Below are 18,905 nucleotides of genomic sequence, written 5' to 3' on the forward strand. Positions count from 1 at the left end.
CTGCTTTCCCCTCCTATCATAGGTTATAGTTGCTTACCTTGTGGAAAGGTTCCTGCGCACATATAGCACCCGGCCTCTCCACCAATACCTCTGCCAGGCTCAGAAGTCATGAGGAACTGGCCAAATAACACAACATTGCAGAAAATTAAAAAAAAAAGAAAGGTAGGAAATAGCTTGTATTCCAAGACTTTATAATTTGCTGGTAGAAAACGTAAGCTTGACTGTAACTATGAGCCACACAGCAGCTGCAGCAAGGCTGGATACTGTTGAGGAACTTATCCCTTTAAAACTGCAGTTAAGTTGTATGTTCACTTCTCTTCCTCAGCCACAGGAGAGGCTGGCAGTCCTGTAAATTTGATCCTGAAATTCAAATTGCTGCTACTCATGAGAAGGAAGTGCTTTACCCTCCTGCCTCTGTTGCTTTATTTATAGACCACTGGTCAGGTGGCGAAGAGCCTAGCTCCTCTCTTCACTCCTAGCATCAGAAACACTAGAGGAAAGGATGTAGTGTTCTACCAGTTCACAGCAAATTTTTGGATGAGCTGGTGTATTCAGTCCAACAGAAGAAGGGGAAGGGGAAATACTGTGCTTTGAAAGAGAGGTTTGTGGTAAATGCAGCTTGTGGATGGCCAACGTCCAAAAAAGAGCTCAACAGTAAGCAGCCAGAATGCTCAAGCCCCATTCAAAGAACTTACAAAAGATGTTGCTTCTCATCAGCATTTAGACACTGCATGAAAGCGTATCAGGACCAGAACGTAAGTTGCTAAGGTCTGGCACAGAACTGTACTGTGAAAAATACCAAGCAGAACTTTGGGAAATATCTTCAGACTAAAACAGACAGTGAAAAGTTTAGGCAGGATATCTGAATGCCTTCTGGATGTTTGCTCAGTGCTGCTTCTGAGCTTTGTATTCACTCTCTCCATCTGAAGAGACAAGAAGTCCTTAACTGATAATAGCACTTAGGCACTTCATCAATGATGCTAGAATTAAGCTGTGAATTGAAAGTATAATCCCATCGTAAGAAAGCTTTCATGTATAAAATACACCAGAGAAGGCTTTTCTTCCAGAGCAGAGTGAACCACATAAATGCACTCTGAAAGAAGATAATTTGTCTACAGCACACTTTGCCCAAATTGTAAATTTTTCATGAAGAGGTTGACCATTTTTCTTGCTGTTCACAAACTTGTGGTAATGACTGTGTACTGCAGATGCTCAACAAGTACCTATAAAAAGGCAGAGCTGGCTTGCTTCTCTCAGGCTCTATGCTGTCTTAGCTGACTGATGATCCCTGTAAGGGTTATTATGTTGCTCCTCAAAGGGTTTTCTAGGCACTACCTTTTTATAAGTATATACTGCAAACAAACTACTTACAAGTGAACACTACCAATCTGGGTCCAAATGTTTACAAGTGTCTGACAAGTAGAGCTAAATAAAATAAGAACTGATAAAGTCAAACATAATTCTTATCTGCTGACTTTCACTACTTCCCAGGTATTTACGGTGACCTGTCAGCACTAAACTTAGGCTGACTTCCAATTTCTGAAACTAGGGTGGTGTTTGCATAACCTCCATTAAAACATGAACTTAAATTGTGCAGTAAGCTATTGCACAGTAGTTGTAGTTCACTTAAGACAGTGGATAACATGAATCAATTAAATTAGAGTCTGTTAGCATGGCATCACTGTTTTCTTCCGTCTTATAATCCTCTCCCTCCCCACCATTCAAGTCTCACTGTTTCTCAGAGGTTTGTATGAAGGACAACTGCATTGTATGAAACTGCAATACAGAGGGACAATTTGGATTCTGGTGAGCAGGGAAGCGAGATAGGACTGACTAGAAAGTATCTATGATGTGGGAAGATAAGCACAACAGCTCGTAAGCACGACTGCTGTAAAAACTGGTGATGACAGTTAACAGCATTAATGGCTGAATTCTTGTTATATTTCAGAGTTAATCTTACAACTGACAATGAGCTGAGATCAGTTCTTAAGTCACAAAGTCACTCAGGCTGTTTGCAGACTGAGGAAAAACAGTCAAATGTGCTTCGTTGAGTAAGGAGTAAGACAATTTCTGAATAAAACCTGCCCTATCCATTTAACTTACCCTAATAGTTGCTCCTATCTCCTGTCACCAGCACACAACCTCTGAGTAAATATCTTGGCTACAGAAGGGTGGTTTCCAGGTATTACTGATGAGTGCTTTTTGCTTACAGCTGCTGGTGAATTGATAAAATTATATCTGCATTAGGTTGTACAATCTCACGTGTGGCAGCTGAACACATTAAAATGACCATTGTTTGCTTCTTTCTTCCCTCTACAGCACAGGCTGTAAATATACACAAGCCATGACTGCCCCTCCATCATGGGGTAATGATAACACTGTCCATTGGCTGTATTAAGTGCTCCCAGGAACTTGATTGTTTCTGCACTGTCTTTCAACAGTCTGAGAGCACATATAAGAGCTCACAAAACACAAAATAACAATAACAGCAGTGGTATCAGCACACTCCAGCTCTCAGGAAGCACTCATTCCTTAAATTCTGGCATATTTTCAAAAATGCTGAAACAGTGCTGCTTCAACTCACAGTCCCTGCAGACTGTAATGTGAGGATGAATAATCTTCATCCTATTCAAGGATGAAGATCTAGGTGCTATAAGGGACATCTCCTTTATGTCTGCAGAACTCGGAACCAAAAGGCACAAATGGAGAAAAAGATGATCTAGCCAACACCCAGACCTAAGAGGAGTTAAGCAGAGTGCCAGTGGGCAAGCATACAAGAGGGTACTGGGATATACAGATGCTGTCACTGTAATACACTGTACCATTAGGCCGATGAGGTGCATAGGAAGAGGAGCACACACTCAAAACCTGCTCCAGAGGCAGCAAGAAGGCAGGAGAGTAAACATCACATGGAAAAACAGCATGGAAATGGGTAAGGTTTACCAGCATCCACATACTTCTTCAAGAGGAACATCAAGGTCACCCATCTGGGTTTTGTTATCTGTCCTCTGTGCCACAAAGACATGCTTGACACTTGGACAGTTCTTTACAGCTTCATCCACCGTCATCTTCAGCTCTATGATTCGGCCTCCCCTGACTCCCTGGTTGTAAGTGATAACTGCTTTGCATTCAGCTAAAAAGAGAGAGAAACAGCAGACACATCACCTGTTTTCCAATCTGTACATAATGAGCAGATTAATTTTCATTAATTAGATATCATTAGTTTGGGGGATGATGTATTCAACATGTATTCAGAATTTACATGAATCAAAAACAGTGACTGATAAAAGCACATTAAAACCTGGCACACAAAGAGTGGGTGTAGCAGGAATCTCCAGAGCTTATCTAGCCCATCCTCTCCACCCCAAAGCAAGGCTGGCTCCTGTTAAAACACTGCTGACAGTCTAAACTGCCTGAAACACTTCAGTGTGGGGTATTCTACTCCTTTGCCAACAGTTTGCTCCAATGTCTGCTATGAATATGAGAAAGTCCTTCCCAACACTTGGCTAAGTATCATTCAGTCTAATTCAAATGCATGTTTCTACTTGTCAGAGTCAACATGCAGAACATCCTTCCCAGTTACATATATTAAAAATGCTGACAGCTTCTCTAGGCTAAAACCAGTGCAAAGTTTCCAACAACTCCAGTAGGCCTTAGTGAGCAGCCATCTCCCTTATCCCTTTGCTATCCTCTCTTTAGGGCTGCATATAACTGTCCGTTCCAAATTGAACGGCACTATACTCAGCACCCTCTCAGGGTCATTATCCTCTTGCAGCTTTCTGAAACCCACCTGTATCTTGTTGGGAAACCTCTTAGAAACCACAGCACATAGCAGCACCCGGACAGACCGCTTCAAACTCTGTCACACTACATTAATTACAGAGCTCCATAGAAAGGTACAGAAAAGTGATTCTTTAGTCTACTGTCTCCATATAGGTGACCAAAAGTGAAGGATAACCAAAACATGTGCTTACTCTGAGTAGATTTGCTATAAATTAAAAAAAAAAGAAAAAAAAAACAACCCTTGAAAATGGCTGTTTAGTCATAAATAAGCTGATATAACTGCTAGAACATGAGGCACTTGCAATTTTGTTCTTCTGCTGTATTTTCAGCATTCTCTTTAATCACACTACAACTGCTTTGGGTTAAGAACAGCTCTCTGTGTCGGTACAATGTCTAATGGAGTGGGAGCAGACTGCCAACATTTCTTTGCTGTACATAAATCACAGTATCATAATCTAGACTGCAGAGCTAGTACTCTGCACAGGTACTTCAACTACGCTTCAAAAGAACAAATCAGGACACAATCCTAAGCTCTGGTTTTCTCACCAGGTTCACTGTTGTCTGGAAGTAACCCAGAGCAGATGGAATGTTAAGCAATTTATAAAGTATTATATTATAAAGTAAGGCCAAAAGATATTGCCACTAAGGAAAAGGCTCTTCACAGTACTTTGCAAAGGAAAGCGAACTATCCAGCCAGCTAAGAAAGAACCTGTTCTTCTCTGCCAAGAAAACACGAAATTTGGACAAAAGTATGTTTTGGAGGGTGTCAGCACCAAAGGGGTTTGTTCCCCTTCGTCTGCAGCTACTTACAGTCCATGATCCTCCCAGCTAAGGACTCTGAGCTGAATCCCGCGAAGACCACGGTGTGAACAGCACCAATCCTGGCACAAGCCAGCATAGCTGCCACAGATAGGGGAGACACGGACATATAGATGGCAACCTTGTCCCCTTTCTGTATCCCATATTTTTTCAGGGTGTTGGCAAGACGGCACGTCAGATCCAGAAGTTCCCTGCAGCACAGAAGCAATGCTGTCACATGACCGCACAACCTGTTTTGTACAGGCAGACAAAAAAAGATGAACTTGAGCTATGAGAGGTGTTGTGCCTCTGGATATTATCACCTCTGTGGTACCAGGCATGCCAACCTCTGCGCCTTGAAGTGGCCTGGGATCTGGTTGGAGCCAGACTTTTCCTGTCCTTGGGGAAAGAAGAAAGTGGAACTCCAGCAGTGGGGCCGTGCCCACTGCCCTCTGGGGCAGAACCTTTGCTGCAGCCATGAGGCCTCCCTCAGCTCCTTTGCTCTGGGCTGAGCAACCCCAGTGGCCTCTGCGCTCATCACACACCTTGTCCTACAGACCTTTCTCCATCCTTGCAGCCCTCCTTTGGATGCACCCTAACTGCCATTTTTGTACTGCACTGCTGACATAAATGCAAGACGAAATGGAAACTGCTGTCAAAAGATTCCCAGCACTGTTTACTTTATGTGAAGGAACTGCTAGAAATTGCTTCGCAGCACATACCTTTTAAACTACAAGGGTAAACAGTACTTTTACACGCCTAAGGAAGAAAAAGGGAAGTGAAATTAAGTCCTGACATAGGCCTTAATGTGGTAGATTTCACAAGACTCATCAGAGCAGGATTGCCAGTGATTTGAATTCTTCCGTTTGTTGCCTCACCCCATCATACCACCAAGCGGAACTGCCTAGCAGAGCTTGGATATTGACCTCTCAAGAGTAAAACCACAGCGGCTTCTCACAAAAAGAAACTCAGAACACTGAGAACAGAAACAAAGGCTCAATTCACAGTGTTTGACACTGCAGCCCACTAACTTAACAGCAGAAACATTTCTCTGTGCAACTAAAACGCAGCTTGTGGACAAGAAATTGCTTGTGCATTTCATCTGATGTCTGCATGGAAGATAACACAATTGCAGGCTTACCTGCAGTCACTGTCATGAACTGAACAGCTCTGTGTGTCAACAGCAGTACCCTCAGAAGCCAGGGAAGGGCAGGGTGCAGTGCTAGGTGAGGAGCACTGCCTGGTGCCAGCTACCAGCTCCAAGAAGAAGAATCCCAGAGCATGCCAGGAAAAGCTGTCTTTTGGGTCTAGGAAGTCACTGAGCACTACGGCTCAAAGAAGAGAAAGAGCTTCTACTCCTGAGCACAATTGTCTACAGCCTGTCACCTGCAAATGCTTGGGGGTCTGCAAGCTACTCCAACAGGGACTATAAAAACTGTAGCGAGTAAATGTATTTGGGGGTCGTCATACCCAAGTAAAAAGCAAAGCATGAACCTCCCAATGTATCCTTATCTTCCAGAACTGGTCATAGCGATGAAAAACAAGCAAGCAAACAAACAGTTTTCGGCTGGTGGCTAAGCTGGAAATAAAATGAAATGTTGTTCTGATCAAAAATTGTTTCCTTTTTTAAAATCAATGCATGTAGGAAATGGGCACAGTCCAAGAGATCAATTTTGGAAGTGTCATTAAAGAAAAAAAAGGCTGAGACTAGCTTAAGGATAAAACTCTATTTGCATTGCAGGGGCAGTGAAGCAGTACAGCCATAAACAAAGTACAAAGACAGATACAGTGATAGCTGAAGAGATACCACCCACAATTGTCCTTCAGAGGATGAGGAAAATGAGCCTTAAATCCCAGCCACAGCACTTTGTGTTATTTATTTTAAGATTATCCTTGTAGCATTCCATAAATAGATCCCTCCCGAAGCACAGTATCTCAGAGAGGTGGCAGACATGCTCAGTGTTAAGGTTCACACCTCGCAGTACCTGATCTCTGGCAGCAGTTAGCAACAGCTGCCACAAGAGAGAGACTGCAACCCTATAGAAAAGTGATATGGAGTGGCTTTACCCTGAGTTTCATCCTCATCTTTTACAACTAGAGATCAACGTAACTCTGAAGTACCACTTTTAGTATCTCATTCCAAGTGCTTTGTGAGCATGCACAGCCCTACTAACTACCTAAGGACGCAGCCTGCTAAGCTTTTTACTTTATTTATACAAATATAGTTATTATATTAGTTATTATATATAATATTACTAAATAGTATAGTATATATTTATTTATAATAAATACTTTATTTATTTTACTTTCTTTTACTAAGTTCATGAACCGATCTACTTCTGTTACGGGGAGCAGGAAGTGCAATAAGCCCCAGACAGGAAATTGTGAGAAAGCAAAATAAAAAACACTTATCTGTAACGGAACATGGAGAAGTGCTTTCAGAGCTGCAGCCTCTTTCTCATGAACAGGAACACCAAACAGCTCTGGGTAGGGTGTCCTTTCTGAACAAGTCAGAGGTTCACTTGCTTATTCAGGGCTTCGTGATCATGATGGCAGAAACTCTTTTCATTTTTTAATTATTAACCCAAATTTAACATTTGGGTAATATGTGTATGAACATGCTGATAGACAATAAGGGTCAAGTGCTTATCCCCAGATCTATCTGTTTTGCATCATCCTTTCTGCTCTGAAAGGCACAAAGGAAGGTCATGTTTTTCTTTGCTCCTCTGGAGGTGCAACACATGAAAGAATGGGCACAAATGCAAAAAGACAGCAAAGCCAAGACCTCTATCACAGAAACAAATCCCAGAACATCAGTTGTGTCTTCTGGCTCCTACAGCAGCAATCCTGACTTCACCTCCAACTCAACAATGGGAGTTAGCAGAAATGCTGTGCCAAGAATCCTATCCTGGAATTCCTCACTGCTTCATGCACTTTTTCCTCTCCAAGGGCAGGCAATTACTAAATGTGAGCAGGTTAACTTTTCCAGCACTGATCCTAGGCAAATTTCAAGATGGAACAAGCACCCTGCATGGACAGAGCCCTGCAGAATTGGGTGGAAAAGATCCATCTTTTTCCAGAGAACTGAACTGAGCAGTAGGAAACTTTGCCTTCATCCTCTTCACATGCTGCTGCCGCCCAAATTGGCGCTGAGATTACTCTATCACACAAAAGGCCAAGAGCAGTTCTGACATCCAGCACTGCCCCAGCTTTGGCAGAAAAGCAGTGGTAATGCCATCCAGAATGGTCAGCCTGCACACAAGAAAGGAGTGGCCTCCTCCCACTCAAACCGTATGGTCCTGTTGGAAGCACAGGACATCTAACCAAAACACACACCAGCTGCTGAACAGAGCTAGGCACTGTCACCTTGGAAACTATAGTGCAGTGCAAAACAAAGCATCCTTGCTTAGCTTCTGCTACATGCCCCTGTTCATTGCAGAGGAGTTGGACTAGATGAGCAAAGATGAAGGTCCCTTCCAACCCAAACGATTCAATGATTTTATGGGGTATGAATGAAGGATAGAGCAAACACAGTTCGAGTGAAAGCTTCTACTCTAAAAAGGCTCAGCCTTCGCCACCAGTGATGGACTGAGGTAGTCAGAAAGCTTGGAACAGATGTATGCTACTTCTTCAAAGCGTGAGGTAAGCAAGCACAGCAACATCCCAAGCAATGCTCTCAAAAGGATTTCAGTTCTCTGCACAGAGCAGACAGGAGAGACGCAGGAAGCTGACCAAGAAGCTGGACAAACAGAGAGCCCCACAGAGGGCCAGCTGCCTGAGCACAGGCCGAGGTGCAATAGGGAGGGGCTTAAAAAAGCAAACAGCTGGAAGAAGGAAATATGCTGCAATAGAAGGAAGTACTCAGCCTCTCTGAGCAGAGAAAGCTGAGAAACTGTAACGTCAGTTAATGCACAATGTCTACTGCTCCTCTGCATGAGCTGATCTTAAAGAGCAAGGGCAGCAGGTTTCCATATACAGGGCTCTCTGGTTAATAAAGCATCAGCGTGAGCTGAGACAGGGGAATCAACAACCAGTTGGAACCAGGAGCTGAGGCAGCTGCTTAGACAGGAGAACATGTAACAAGAAATGGAGTTTTTAAGACAAACCATGGACAACAGGCCAGGAGATGGAAGATGCATTAATGAACATGAGCAGGGAAGGTGAAAATAATGACAAATGGAGGGCATTCTGGACTTCTCTCAGAAAATGTATTTTTCACCTAAAAATGTGGACAAATTCAACCTATTCCTTGTACTGCAGGTGTAAACAGCTGCTGAATATGAATGCCACATAGATGCAGCCAGACAAAAAACTGACACACAAAACAAACTGGGAAGCAACAGTATGTCAAACAGATCTGTATCGACTCTGGTCTTACCTTGCCTCTACAGAGATGAGTCAAAAACAGAGGGAAATCCTGTCTTAATTCAGCGACACATATGCTCGAGGTACAGAAGATACAATGCAGGCTTTAAGCACACGCACAAGAGTTCTGCAGAGCATGTGCCAGCAGGACATGAGAGCAGAAAGAGGCTGGGTTGCACAGAACTCCCTCAGCAATGATTACGCTGCTGCAGAGCTGCTTTCCTCCTGACCCGTGGTTTGCAAGACCTCAGGAATTAAGCTTGCCAGGTTTGCTCTGGCAGCCTTGCTTCATGTGAATTAGCTAAACAGCAACTCTTCTAGTTCACCAAGCAACTATGACTTATGTTTCTTTATCTTTTTATGGTTTTATGACTCTAACGCAGAGAAATAGAGGGCTGGTATGGTAACAGAGGCCTTGAGAAGTGGGCACATTTGATGTGATAAGCATGTGGTGGCAAAAACCAGAGCACAGGCTGGCAGTACTGGAAACAAAATGATCATCAGCAGAAACGCAGACCTGGAGCTGAGCAAAAGTGGTGCTAGGGAAACACATAGCATCTCTATCTTTCTCTGAAGTAATTAAATCTGGTCTAATACAATCAGACTGTTACTGTTTCAATTATTCTAAGAACAAACTCTCGGCTCTCTGTGTATAAGGATTCTTTATGTCAACAGACAAGATTTTGAGTGTTAACACTGTTCTCTTCCAGAGACTCATCATATTTTGCTCCTTAGCTGTCGCATCATCTCTTCTCAGCACAGTGACTGCAAGACTGGCCCTCCAGCATCACCAGCAGATCATTGCACAGGCCAGGAGCTCTGCTTCACCTAACAGATGCAGCACTCCTCTCTGATCTTCACGATATCCCTGTTTGGAGAATGCCAGACTACATTTCTCCCACATCAGTGGCGCCTGTATTTCCAAAGCCCATTGCTCAATGTCTGGAACAAAGACTCCAGTAAAAACCCTTCACTAACAGACACATGGCAGTCCTCTGGCACATTTTAGAGATGCCTGCCTGGCAGAAACATTTTTACAGGAAACCTGATAGTATCTTTCAGTACAGCAAAACGGCCTGTGGCTTTCTAAACAAAGGAAGCTAGTTCTTTTTATGTCCAAAATATTGCATCAAGACCTTCTTTGGGAAGCAGCCTTCCTGCTTGTTTACCCTGGAGAAGGCAAGGCTCTGAGGAGTCCTCAATGTGGCATTCCAGTACTTACAGGGAGCTCATAAACAGGAGGGAGACTGTCTTCTTACATGGTCTAATAGCGATAGAACAAGGGGGAATGGCTTTAGACTACAAGAGGGAAGATTTAAGCTAGATGTTAGGCTAAATGTTTAGGACATTTAGGTTAGATTAGGTGAGATGCTTTAGGATATTAGATGCTTGTTCAGAGGGCAGTAAGTCACTGGAACAGGTTGTCCAGAGAAGCTGTGGTGCCCCATCCTAGGAGGCATTCAAGGTTAGGCTGGATGGGGCCCTGGGCAGCCTGAGCTGGTGGGGGGTAGCCCTGCCCATGGGCATGGGTGGGCTTTAAGGTCTGCTCCATCCCAAACCATTCACTGATTCTATAATTCGAGACATCTTCCTAGTATAGCCAATGCTGTATATGGGCTTTGACACTGCCTGTTTAAGTTAATAGATAGAGCACAAGTCACGTTCTCTGGCTTCTCAGTCCCAAGGCTGGATTGAGTACTTCTCGAGTCACCAGTTTATTACATGGAACTATACTCTGATCAGCTGAAAACTCAGGTCAAATGCACCAAATAGATTCAGCTTTTAGTTTTAAAAGGAGATCTGAACACTTCTCATCCCAACAGCCTCATCTCACCTCCTTTTTATTGCTCCGTACGAATTACTGTGGGAAAGCTGAGTTCAAAGCTGCCTCTATACCTCATGATCATGGTGCCAAAGATGCTGACGTTTGAGATGTAGGTTCAATTTCCCTGTAAGCAAACCCCGTCTCTTTCTCCTGGGTCAATGTTCTGGCCAAAAGGATAATACACAAATGTACTCACTGCTCACTCAATTTCTGTGAACAGCACCTCGGTTTATTGCTCCGTATTCCTCACTTTTTGGTAAACAGTGAAAACACAAATTTATTTTTTCACCAAAAGATTCACCTAAAAGCTCAACTTGGAAAGCCAAAGAAATACTGGGAAGAAAGAAAACAGTTTACTGCCAATGAGAAACACCTCCTACACTACATTGCCTGGTACTACCCACATGCCCACATGCCTTCCAGCCGCCATCCTCATTGTAATCTCTAATACAGTTTCAACCACTTCATCTCTGATTCAGGAACCCCCGTATCGGCACCTATTAAAGGCATAGCTGGGATGTAGCTAATGAAGACATTCAATCATTCTTCCTTCTTGCATGTTGAAAAGCTACCTGAGACCCTCATTTCTGGCACCTCAGCTTTGGCTTTCCTCTCCCTACTTTACATTCTGTATTTGAACATGAGTTGGCAATGTGCACTAGCAGCCCACAGTGCCAACCATATCCTGGAATGCATCAAAGGAAGTGTGACCAGTAGGTCAAGGGAGGTGATTCTGCCCCTCTACTCTGCTCTTGTGAGACCCCACCTGGAGTACTGTGTCCAGTTCTGGAGCCCCAAAACAAGAAGGGCATGGAGTTGTTGGAGTGGGTCCAGAGGAGGGACTGGAAGATGATCAAAGGGCTGGAACACCTCCCCTATGAGGACAGGCTGAGTGAGCTGGGGATCTTCTATCTGGAGAAGAGAAGGCTCTGAGAAGACCTTATAGCAGCCTTCCCGTACCTGAAGGGGCCTACAGGAAAGCTTGGGAGGGACTTTTCATAAGGGCAGGTAGTGAGAACATGAAGGGAAATGATTTTAAACTGGAAGAAGGTAGATTTAGACTTGATGCTAGGAAGAAATCCTTTACTGTGAGGGTGATGAGACCCTGGCACAGGTTGCCCAGAGGCTGTGTATGCCCCCTGCCTGGAGGCATTCAAGGCCAGGCTGGATGGGGCTGTGAGCAATCTGGTCTAGAGGGAGGTGTCCCTGCCTAAAGCAAAGGTTGGAATGAGATGGTCTTAAAGGTCCCTTCCAACAACCATTCTATGATTCTTTTCCAAACATTTCCTCTGCCTGCAACATTTCTGGCACAAGAGTGAACTCCTTTTGTAAATAAGAACCCTTCTGTTGAGACCCAGCCTGCAACTCTTTGTGGGAACAGGCTAGCTAATGCGTAGTGCTGCCCACTTTCCACAGCTGCCTTTGGGAATACCCATTCTCATAATGCCAAATCTTGCTCAGACCACTGTGCCCCCCACTCCAACTCTGCAAATCTCTCTCTGCACACTAGTACAGTTCCTCCATAACTCATTGCACTGCCTTGAACAGCTTGATAAAGTTATGATATGACTGATAGAGGTATTCAAACAAACTAGCAGGGTATTTACCTCATTAGTTCTCTCTTTCTGGCTTACAACTTAGGATTTTGTAGTGCTGGGGGACACTTGCTCACAGATGGCTACAATGTGTGGCAAATAAGAAAAAACATATCAGAGAGGGAGAGGCCTGGCATACCTTCAGCTACTGTCTTTTAACATTGCCTGCTGTTGAGCTTACAGGGGCTATGACCTAGCAGCTCCAGCAGTGAACTCTGCCTGCTTGTATAACTCACTTGATAATATAGTGCACTTTAAAACCCAGGCTCATCAGTGCCTTCAGGAACTTCTCTGCAAGGTTTCAAAGCTCCTGGGTGCTGACAACATTCCCAGAGCAGGACAAAACACTCCTAGCTAGGTCGGACCCTTCACCAATCAGTTCAGCTCTCTGCTCACAGCAGCACAATGCTGTGGGTTAAGTGTTACTTTGCCAGTGTCCTACCAATACATTTATGGTTAGTTAGCCAGACCACTTGATAAAAAAGGGCATGATTTGTCTCCAGTTTGCTGACTGCAGCCACCACTCTCAGGAGAGACACATGGCCTGTTGGCACAAAGCTGTAAAAAACATCTCCCACCTTCCCATTCAGAACCTGAAACTTAGAGGATTCCAACTGGGTAGAATATGAAACCCAGAGAGGAAAAAACAGATGAGTTGCAACAGCCGGAGTGACAGGGCAAAGCTCACCTGTGGAAAAAGATGATTTACAATAATGGTGTGAGCCAGTGACCTAAACATCTTGCTGCTCTCATGCCACTTAATCACATGTCCAGCATCTGGGATCTGGAATGCATCAAGCACTGGTGGTGGTTGGTGAAATCTGCTAGCTGAGCCTCCTTGCTGCAGGAGAGAGGTGCTGAGGCTGCTCTGGGAGCCAGGAGCCCTCCAGCAGGTCAGCCTTGCCCTCTGGGGCCACTCTAGTATATGTTTGGCAAATGACAAGGAGTCAGAAGGGAATAATTCAGTTTTATAGCAGAGACTTTAAACAGAAGATATGGATTAATCGCAACCGAGTTTGTAGGAATAGCAATCACCATTTCAATAAAACTAGCATGTTTTACCCAAAGCTTTGTGTATCTTTGCCAATAAGGATATGTTCGAATTCCAATAGTAGCAAAGAGCCCTTAAACTCAGTTGCATAAACACAACCCATTTTGCCAGCAACCATGCATAAAGATGTACGGTGACTCACAGCACAGCCCCAGATCTTTGAGCTCTTTGTTCATTGAGTTTAAGGCAGTTAGTAGGGATGTACAGGCAAACAGAGGCTTTATCCCTCCCTATGATGAGTGAGCTTGGACAGCACCCTGCAGCCTCGCTGCATTTCTCACTAATGCACGTAGAAGGCCTGGCTTGTGTAGGCCTTTTCCTTAATTGCAGAGGAAGCCTGTTCATGCCCTTTTCCTGCACAACTGCTTGCTTTCTTCACTGCCTCTGCTGTGCCAACACTCAGTTGTTTTCTTGCCCCTGCAAGATCCACAGAGAAGGAAGAGCATCCATGCAAGGAGCTGCACTTTTCCTCAGGCCTGCTTTCCCTCAAAAAACTTCTACTGAAACCAAAATGTTACTGCAAAAAGTGTCTTTAAACTAGTACAGTTACAAATCCACAGGCTGAAAACATGCTTTCCTTCAAATTCATTTTTTGAATGCCATGAGCCAAGAGAAAAATGGTTCTGTTGCTGTTCAGAAAACGTTTCTCATTCTTCTGGAGATCCTGAAAAGACCATTTGAAGATCTAGAGCAGCTCAACACATTTCAAACAGCACAGCCTAAGGGGAAAGGCTGGAATTGCCTTGAATGAGATTCTACTATCTGATGGGCCACTCTTCTAAGTTAATCACAACACAACACACCCAATTCCCACCCAGTTTATTCCCATTTGCACACATGAGACATGAAGACAGCTGTAGAAGTACATACACCACCCCACACTCCAGGAGAAATGCCAGATTCCACCTCACTTCACACAACCAGAATGCCAAAAACAAAATTCAAATGTTTAGGAAAGCTACCCAGTTGGTTACAACATGTTGTATGGTGCACTAATATCACAAAGTTATTTGCACACCTGTTTCTCTCTGCTGACCAACTTCTTCACTCTAATGCATTATGTTTTCAGGAGTTTTCATAAATTCTGAGGGGAAAACAGACAATGGGGTCTATTTATAGTTGAAAAGTTCCACAAATCCCAACTATCAACATGCTGCAGAGTATCTTGTAGAGGAATCAGATGCTGGGACTTTGTATGTTGCTTCTGATTTCTGATCCAGCAGATCAAACGTCTAGCTGCCTGAAATAGGCACTGAGCAACATACAACTCTGGGAAACATCTGTACAGACAGATGATGTAAAAGGCATTTTTGCAGGCAGGTATTTCCCCTAATTCGGGTCACACAGCAGGGAGAAAAGAAATATGCTTCAAGTCTGACATTTTCCAGCAAACTTTACAAACTATAGCAGCAATTACAAGTTGATGCCACTCACAGCAGCCTCAAGATTACTCTAAACTGCGGTGGGGATGTGGAAGAGGAATACAGAGAACTTAAAATCCCCTCCAGCAACATAAGGCATTCTTTGCACCAACACACTTGCTGCTGTTCTGAAACTGAAAGCTGCTCATTGAACTTTTCCCATGGAAAGGAAAACATGAAGATGAGACAAAAGCCAAGGAAAAGAAGAACAAATCTTTCTGTTCTAAAAGCTCCCCTCAGAGAGGGGGAATCTACATCTGATTAACAGAACAAACAGAAGATGATGTCAGATCTGAATCTGAATTTTTCAGTAACTTTCACTAATGTGCATCTGCTGTACCCCTCAGCCTCCCAGAAGTTTATTCACTAGGTAGGATTCTAAGAACAGGGAGCACTTCCCAAGATGAAACCAAGAAAGAGTATCATTTCTAGCTGGGAACATGCCTCGTTTTTTCATAAGCTAACCCATCATGATACAGCAAGCTGGCAGCAGTGCCCTGGCTGCATGTTCCACATGCTGGAGTATAATGGAAGAATGCAGAGTTTCACAGAGGTCCAATTTCAGAGAATCAACTCTTCTCCCAATCCCATCACACTGCCAGGCACTGTAAAGCATCGTGAGAAGGTGCCGTACCTGTATGTGACATGCACTGCAGTTCCAGGCTCATCTCTCTCCCATATCAAAGCCACTCTGTTTGGGGACTTTTCAACATGTTGGTCCAAGCAATTTACTGTAAGAAAACAGAGGTTTAAACAAAGCACAAAGACAAGAAACTCTTCTGATGGTTTTCCTCCTCAGAGCAGCAATTCATTGCATCAACCTCACAGACTTGTCTTCCCCAGCTTCCATTTGTAGCATTGCATTGTTTGAATTTTCTATAAACCATTCAGGCAAAACATTTATAATTGAAAGAGCTGATTTTCCATTAACTGAAAGTATCTAAAACTTTAGGAACTAGTGTAAACTCATGGAGTACAGACATCTACACATCTAAGAATCATAGAATCATAGAATCCTTAGAGTTGGAAGGGACCTGTAAGGGTCATCTAGTCCAACTCTCCTGCAGTGAACAGGGACATGTACAGCTAGATAAGGTTGCCCAGGGCCTGAGCCAGCCTTGCCTTGAAAGTCTCCAGGGAGGAGGCAACCACCACCCTCTGGGAAACCTTCAGCTGTGTGCTACACCACCCACCACATGAAGTGCAGAATGGCTTCTGAACTGCATGAGAGACGTTTGAGTGAGCTGACAGACGGCACCCACCGTAAGGAAACTTCTACAGAACCCACTCAGGAAACTCGCCTGTGTGTTCAGCAGCAACATGCCCATTGTTTACAGATTAGACTTGTAAAGTAGTAATTCCAAGCTTAAGTGACAATTATGTACTTCATTATATTCTCATGAAGGCAGTTAGGATATTTCAAAAGACAATTATTAAAAACCATTCAGGCACACTGCTGTGCAACTCAGAGAAAGCCCTGAAGAAATGCTGAGTTTCAGAGGATATTTCCTGGAGATATTAATACTGGTGGGAAAGGATTTTATTTTTCCAGATGAACTAAGTGCAATGAAAGCTGCCTATTGTTCTATCAACATTTGTAAAGTATAGGCAAACTGCAGCCCAGGAGTCTGCTTCTGCTGTTCTGAGATCACAGCTGATCTACAGCACTGCGAAAATGAGCCCCTGAAGGTGAGCAGAAGATACACTGCTGTCAGAATTCGGCACATTTCACTACAAGAACAACTGCTTATCTCAAAAATATGAAAAAAAAAAAAAAGCCCTTCAGTTGTTTAAACTCTTTTACTTTTTAATATAAATTCCTGCAGCAATACCAAAGAAACAAAGGAGGTAAAATCATTCCTTATGTCAGCTTACAACACAGGAGGACAAAAGCTCTCGTCAGGAATGCCTTCAGCACTTAACACGCTGCTTTCCTCTGTCACGCATTCATAGGAAATCAGCTCTGCTGCAGGTTGTTCTGAGACCTTTAGCAATTGCCACCTCCATTCCCATGGCAGCAATACCCATAGGTACTGCACCACATTACAGTCAAATGCATTCACAGGGATTCATTTCCCAAGCAGCATTTCCTACCTGTGAGCAGCACTATGAGCTTTCAGTGAATTTGTGTTATAGCAAGCCCCAGCTGAGCCCAGTGAGAGATGTGACTCTTTGCTCAGCAAGAGCTGGCAGATGAAACAGGCCAAATGCTATTATTTCCTTCCTGACCATACAAGTGCTTTCACTTGTTTCGCAAAATAGAATTTTGTGACCTTCCTCCTGCTGCTACCCTCTCATGATTTCTCCAGACGTTTCCTCACCCCCTTGACAAGACGTGGAAAAGCACACAGGAACATCTCATTTTGATGAGATGTGCTCCTGAGATCACAAAGACTTGGGAGTCCGAAAGCTTGTTGGGGTCTTTTCCTGGCCAGGAGGCCAGGAGTTCAGCCCAGAAGGGCTGAATCTCACACTTCTCCAATTCTCACTGCAAGGTCCCCCAAGTAGAATGCAGTAGAACATGTATCCACCTGCAATCCAGCTATGCCTGGAGACAGGAATGCAGGATGCTCTGAATCAGGGACCTGCAGTGCTGCCATGTTTTCTCAACTCAAATCAAGAGATCATTAGGCCCCCATGTGAAGTACTGCAACCAGGCCTGGGGCCCTCAGCACAAGAAAGATATGAAACTTCTGGAACAAGTCCAGAGGAGCAACACAAAGATGCTCAGAGGGCTGGAACATCTCTCCTGTAAAGGCAGGCTGAGGAAGCTGGGCTTGGTCAGCCTGGAGAAGGTTCCGGGGAGACCACATTGAGGCCTTCTAGTACTTGAAGGGAGTTTATAAACAGGAGGGGAACAGAGTTTTTACATGGGTGGTGATAGAACAAGGGAGGGTGGCTTTAAACTAAAAGAGGAGAGATTTAATTAGGGGGAAATTTTTCATTCAAAGGGCGGTGAGGCCCTGGCACAGCTGCCCAGAGAAGCTGTGGTGCCCCATCCCCGGAGGTGCTCCCGGCCAGGTTGGATGGGGCCTGGGCAGACTGAGCTGGGGAGGGGCAGCCAGGGATTGGTTGGGCTTTAAGGCCCTTTTCAGCCCAACCAGTTTTATGCGTCTATGATCACCAGTCTCGGCTCACATGGGATCAAGAATAAGGTGCTGATCCCATCCTATAGAGAAAACAGCAAATCCCCAAAAATTTCAGTGCTCAGCCAGGACCTTCCTTGCAACAGGAATCACTGAAAAGATGTCTGGCTAAAAGCTTACTTCCCTTCCACTGCTGGGTGCTGGGAGCAGGGCTGTGCCCTCCACTCCTTTGAGATCCAATAGCCAAGAACCCTCCCTGTGGGACTCCTCCTGCCCAGTGTTTGCTCTTTTGTTCTGAAGCAAGGTGGCTGGCTGACGATGTTAAACTTTCTGCACCACTGAACTACAATCTACTCACTCAAGCACTCTCCTCGGGAACTAAGTTAAAATAAACACAGAAATACACATCCCTATGGAAAGACCCCACCATCAAGCTAGGTGCGAGGAAAAAAAGAGACCAGCCTCCAGCTCCCTTCACATTCAGCCTTCCATTGAAACCGTTGAAAAGAAGCAGGTCTTGAAAAAATTTAACTGTTTCTAGGTGCTGGCTTTGGTCCCTCGTATTTCAGGAGCGTTTTTTGAGCATGACAGCGGCACGACCCCTACTGTCCCCTTCTGTTCCCTTCACACCACAGCATGAGCTGCAGTGGGGTCTCTCAGGAGGGGTTCCTGACGAAACGTGTCGTCGGCGGTGCACTGCAGCCCCTCAGCCCAGCGATGGGTCACCGCGTGCGACCGGGAACGCAACTTTCTCATTTCCGACTGTTTCACAACGCCGCTAAGACTTACTCCACGCAGCACTGAACACCACCCTCCATCAACACCGCCGCTGATCCAATCGCCTCGTTTTCTCCCCCAGAAAAAGGCTCGAGCGCCCAACGTCATGGGGGGCACTTGGACAGACCGGGCGGAGAACGGCCGCCGCCGCCAGGGCGGCCCCTGCGGGCCGGGGTAGGAATGCGCGGCCGCGGGATCCTTACC

At 44.6% G+C, this 18,905-nt stretch overlaps 1 protein-coding gene across 1 annotated transcript in view; it reads right to left on the reverse strand.

The window, feature by feature from the left end:
• ACSS1 (acyl-CoA synthetase short chain family member 1) overlaps positions 1 to 18,809 on the reverse strand; it is a 34,176-nt gene extending 15,367 nt beyond the window's left edge. Inside the window, exons 1-4 of the mRNA XM_003203776.3 lie at positions 18,599 to 18,809; positions 15,473 to 15,629; positions 4,594 to 4,793; positions 2,958 to 3,133 (exon numbers count right to left, since the gene is read on the reverse strand). Coding sequence (XP_003203824.3) covers positions 2,958 to 3,133; positions 4,594 to 4,793; positions 15,473 to 15,629; positions 18,599 to 18,809 — 744 coding nt within the window. The remainder of the gene's footprint in view (positions 1 to 2,957; positions 3,134 to 4,593; positions 4,794 to 15,472; positions 15,630 to 18,598) is intronic.
• Positions 18,810 to 18,905: the final 96 nt, after the last annotated feature.

The sequence above is a fragment of the Meleagris gallopavo genome, chromosome 2 (genome assembly GCF_000146605.3).
Source record: "Meleagris gallopavo isolate NT-WF06-2002-E0010 breed Aviagen turkey brand Nicholas breeding stock chromosome 2, Turkey_5.1, whole genome shotgun sequence".
NCBI classification, from domain to species: domain Eukaryota; kingdom Metazoa; phylum Chordata; class Aves; order Galliformes; family Phasianidae; genus Meleagris; species Meleagris gallopavo.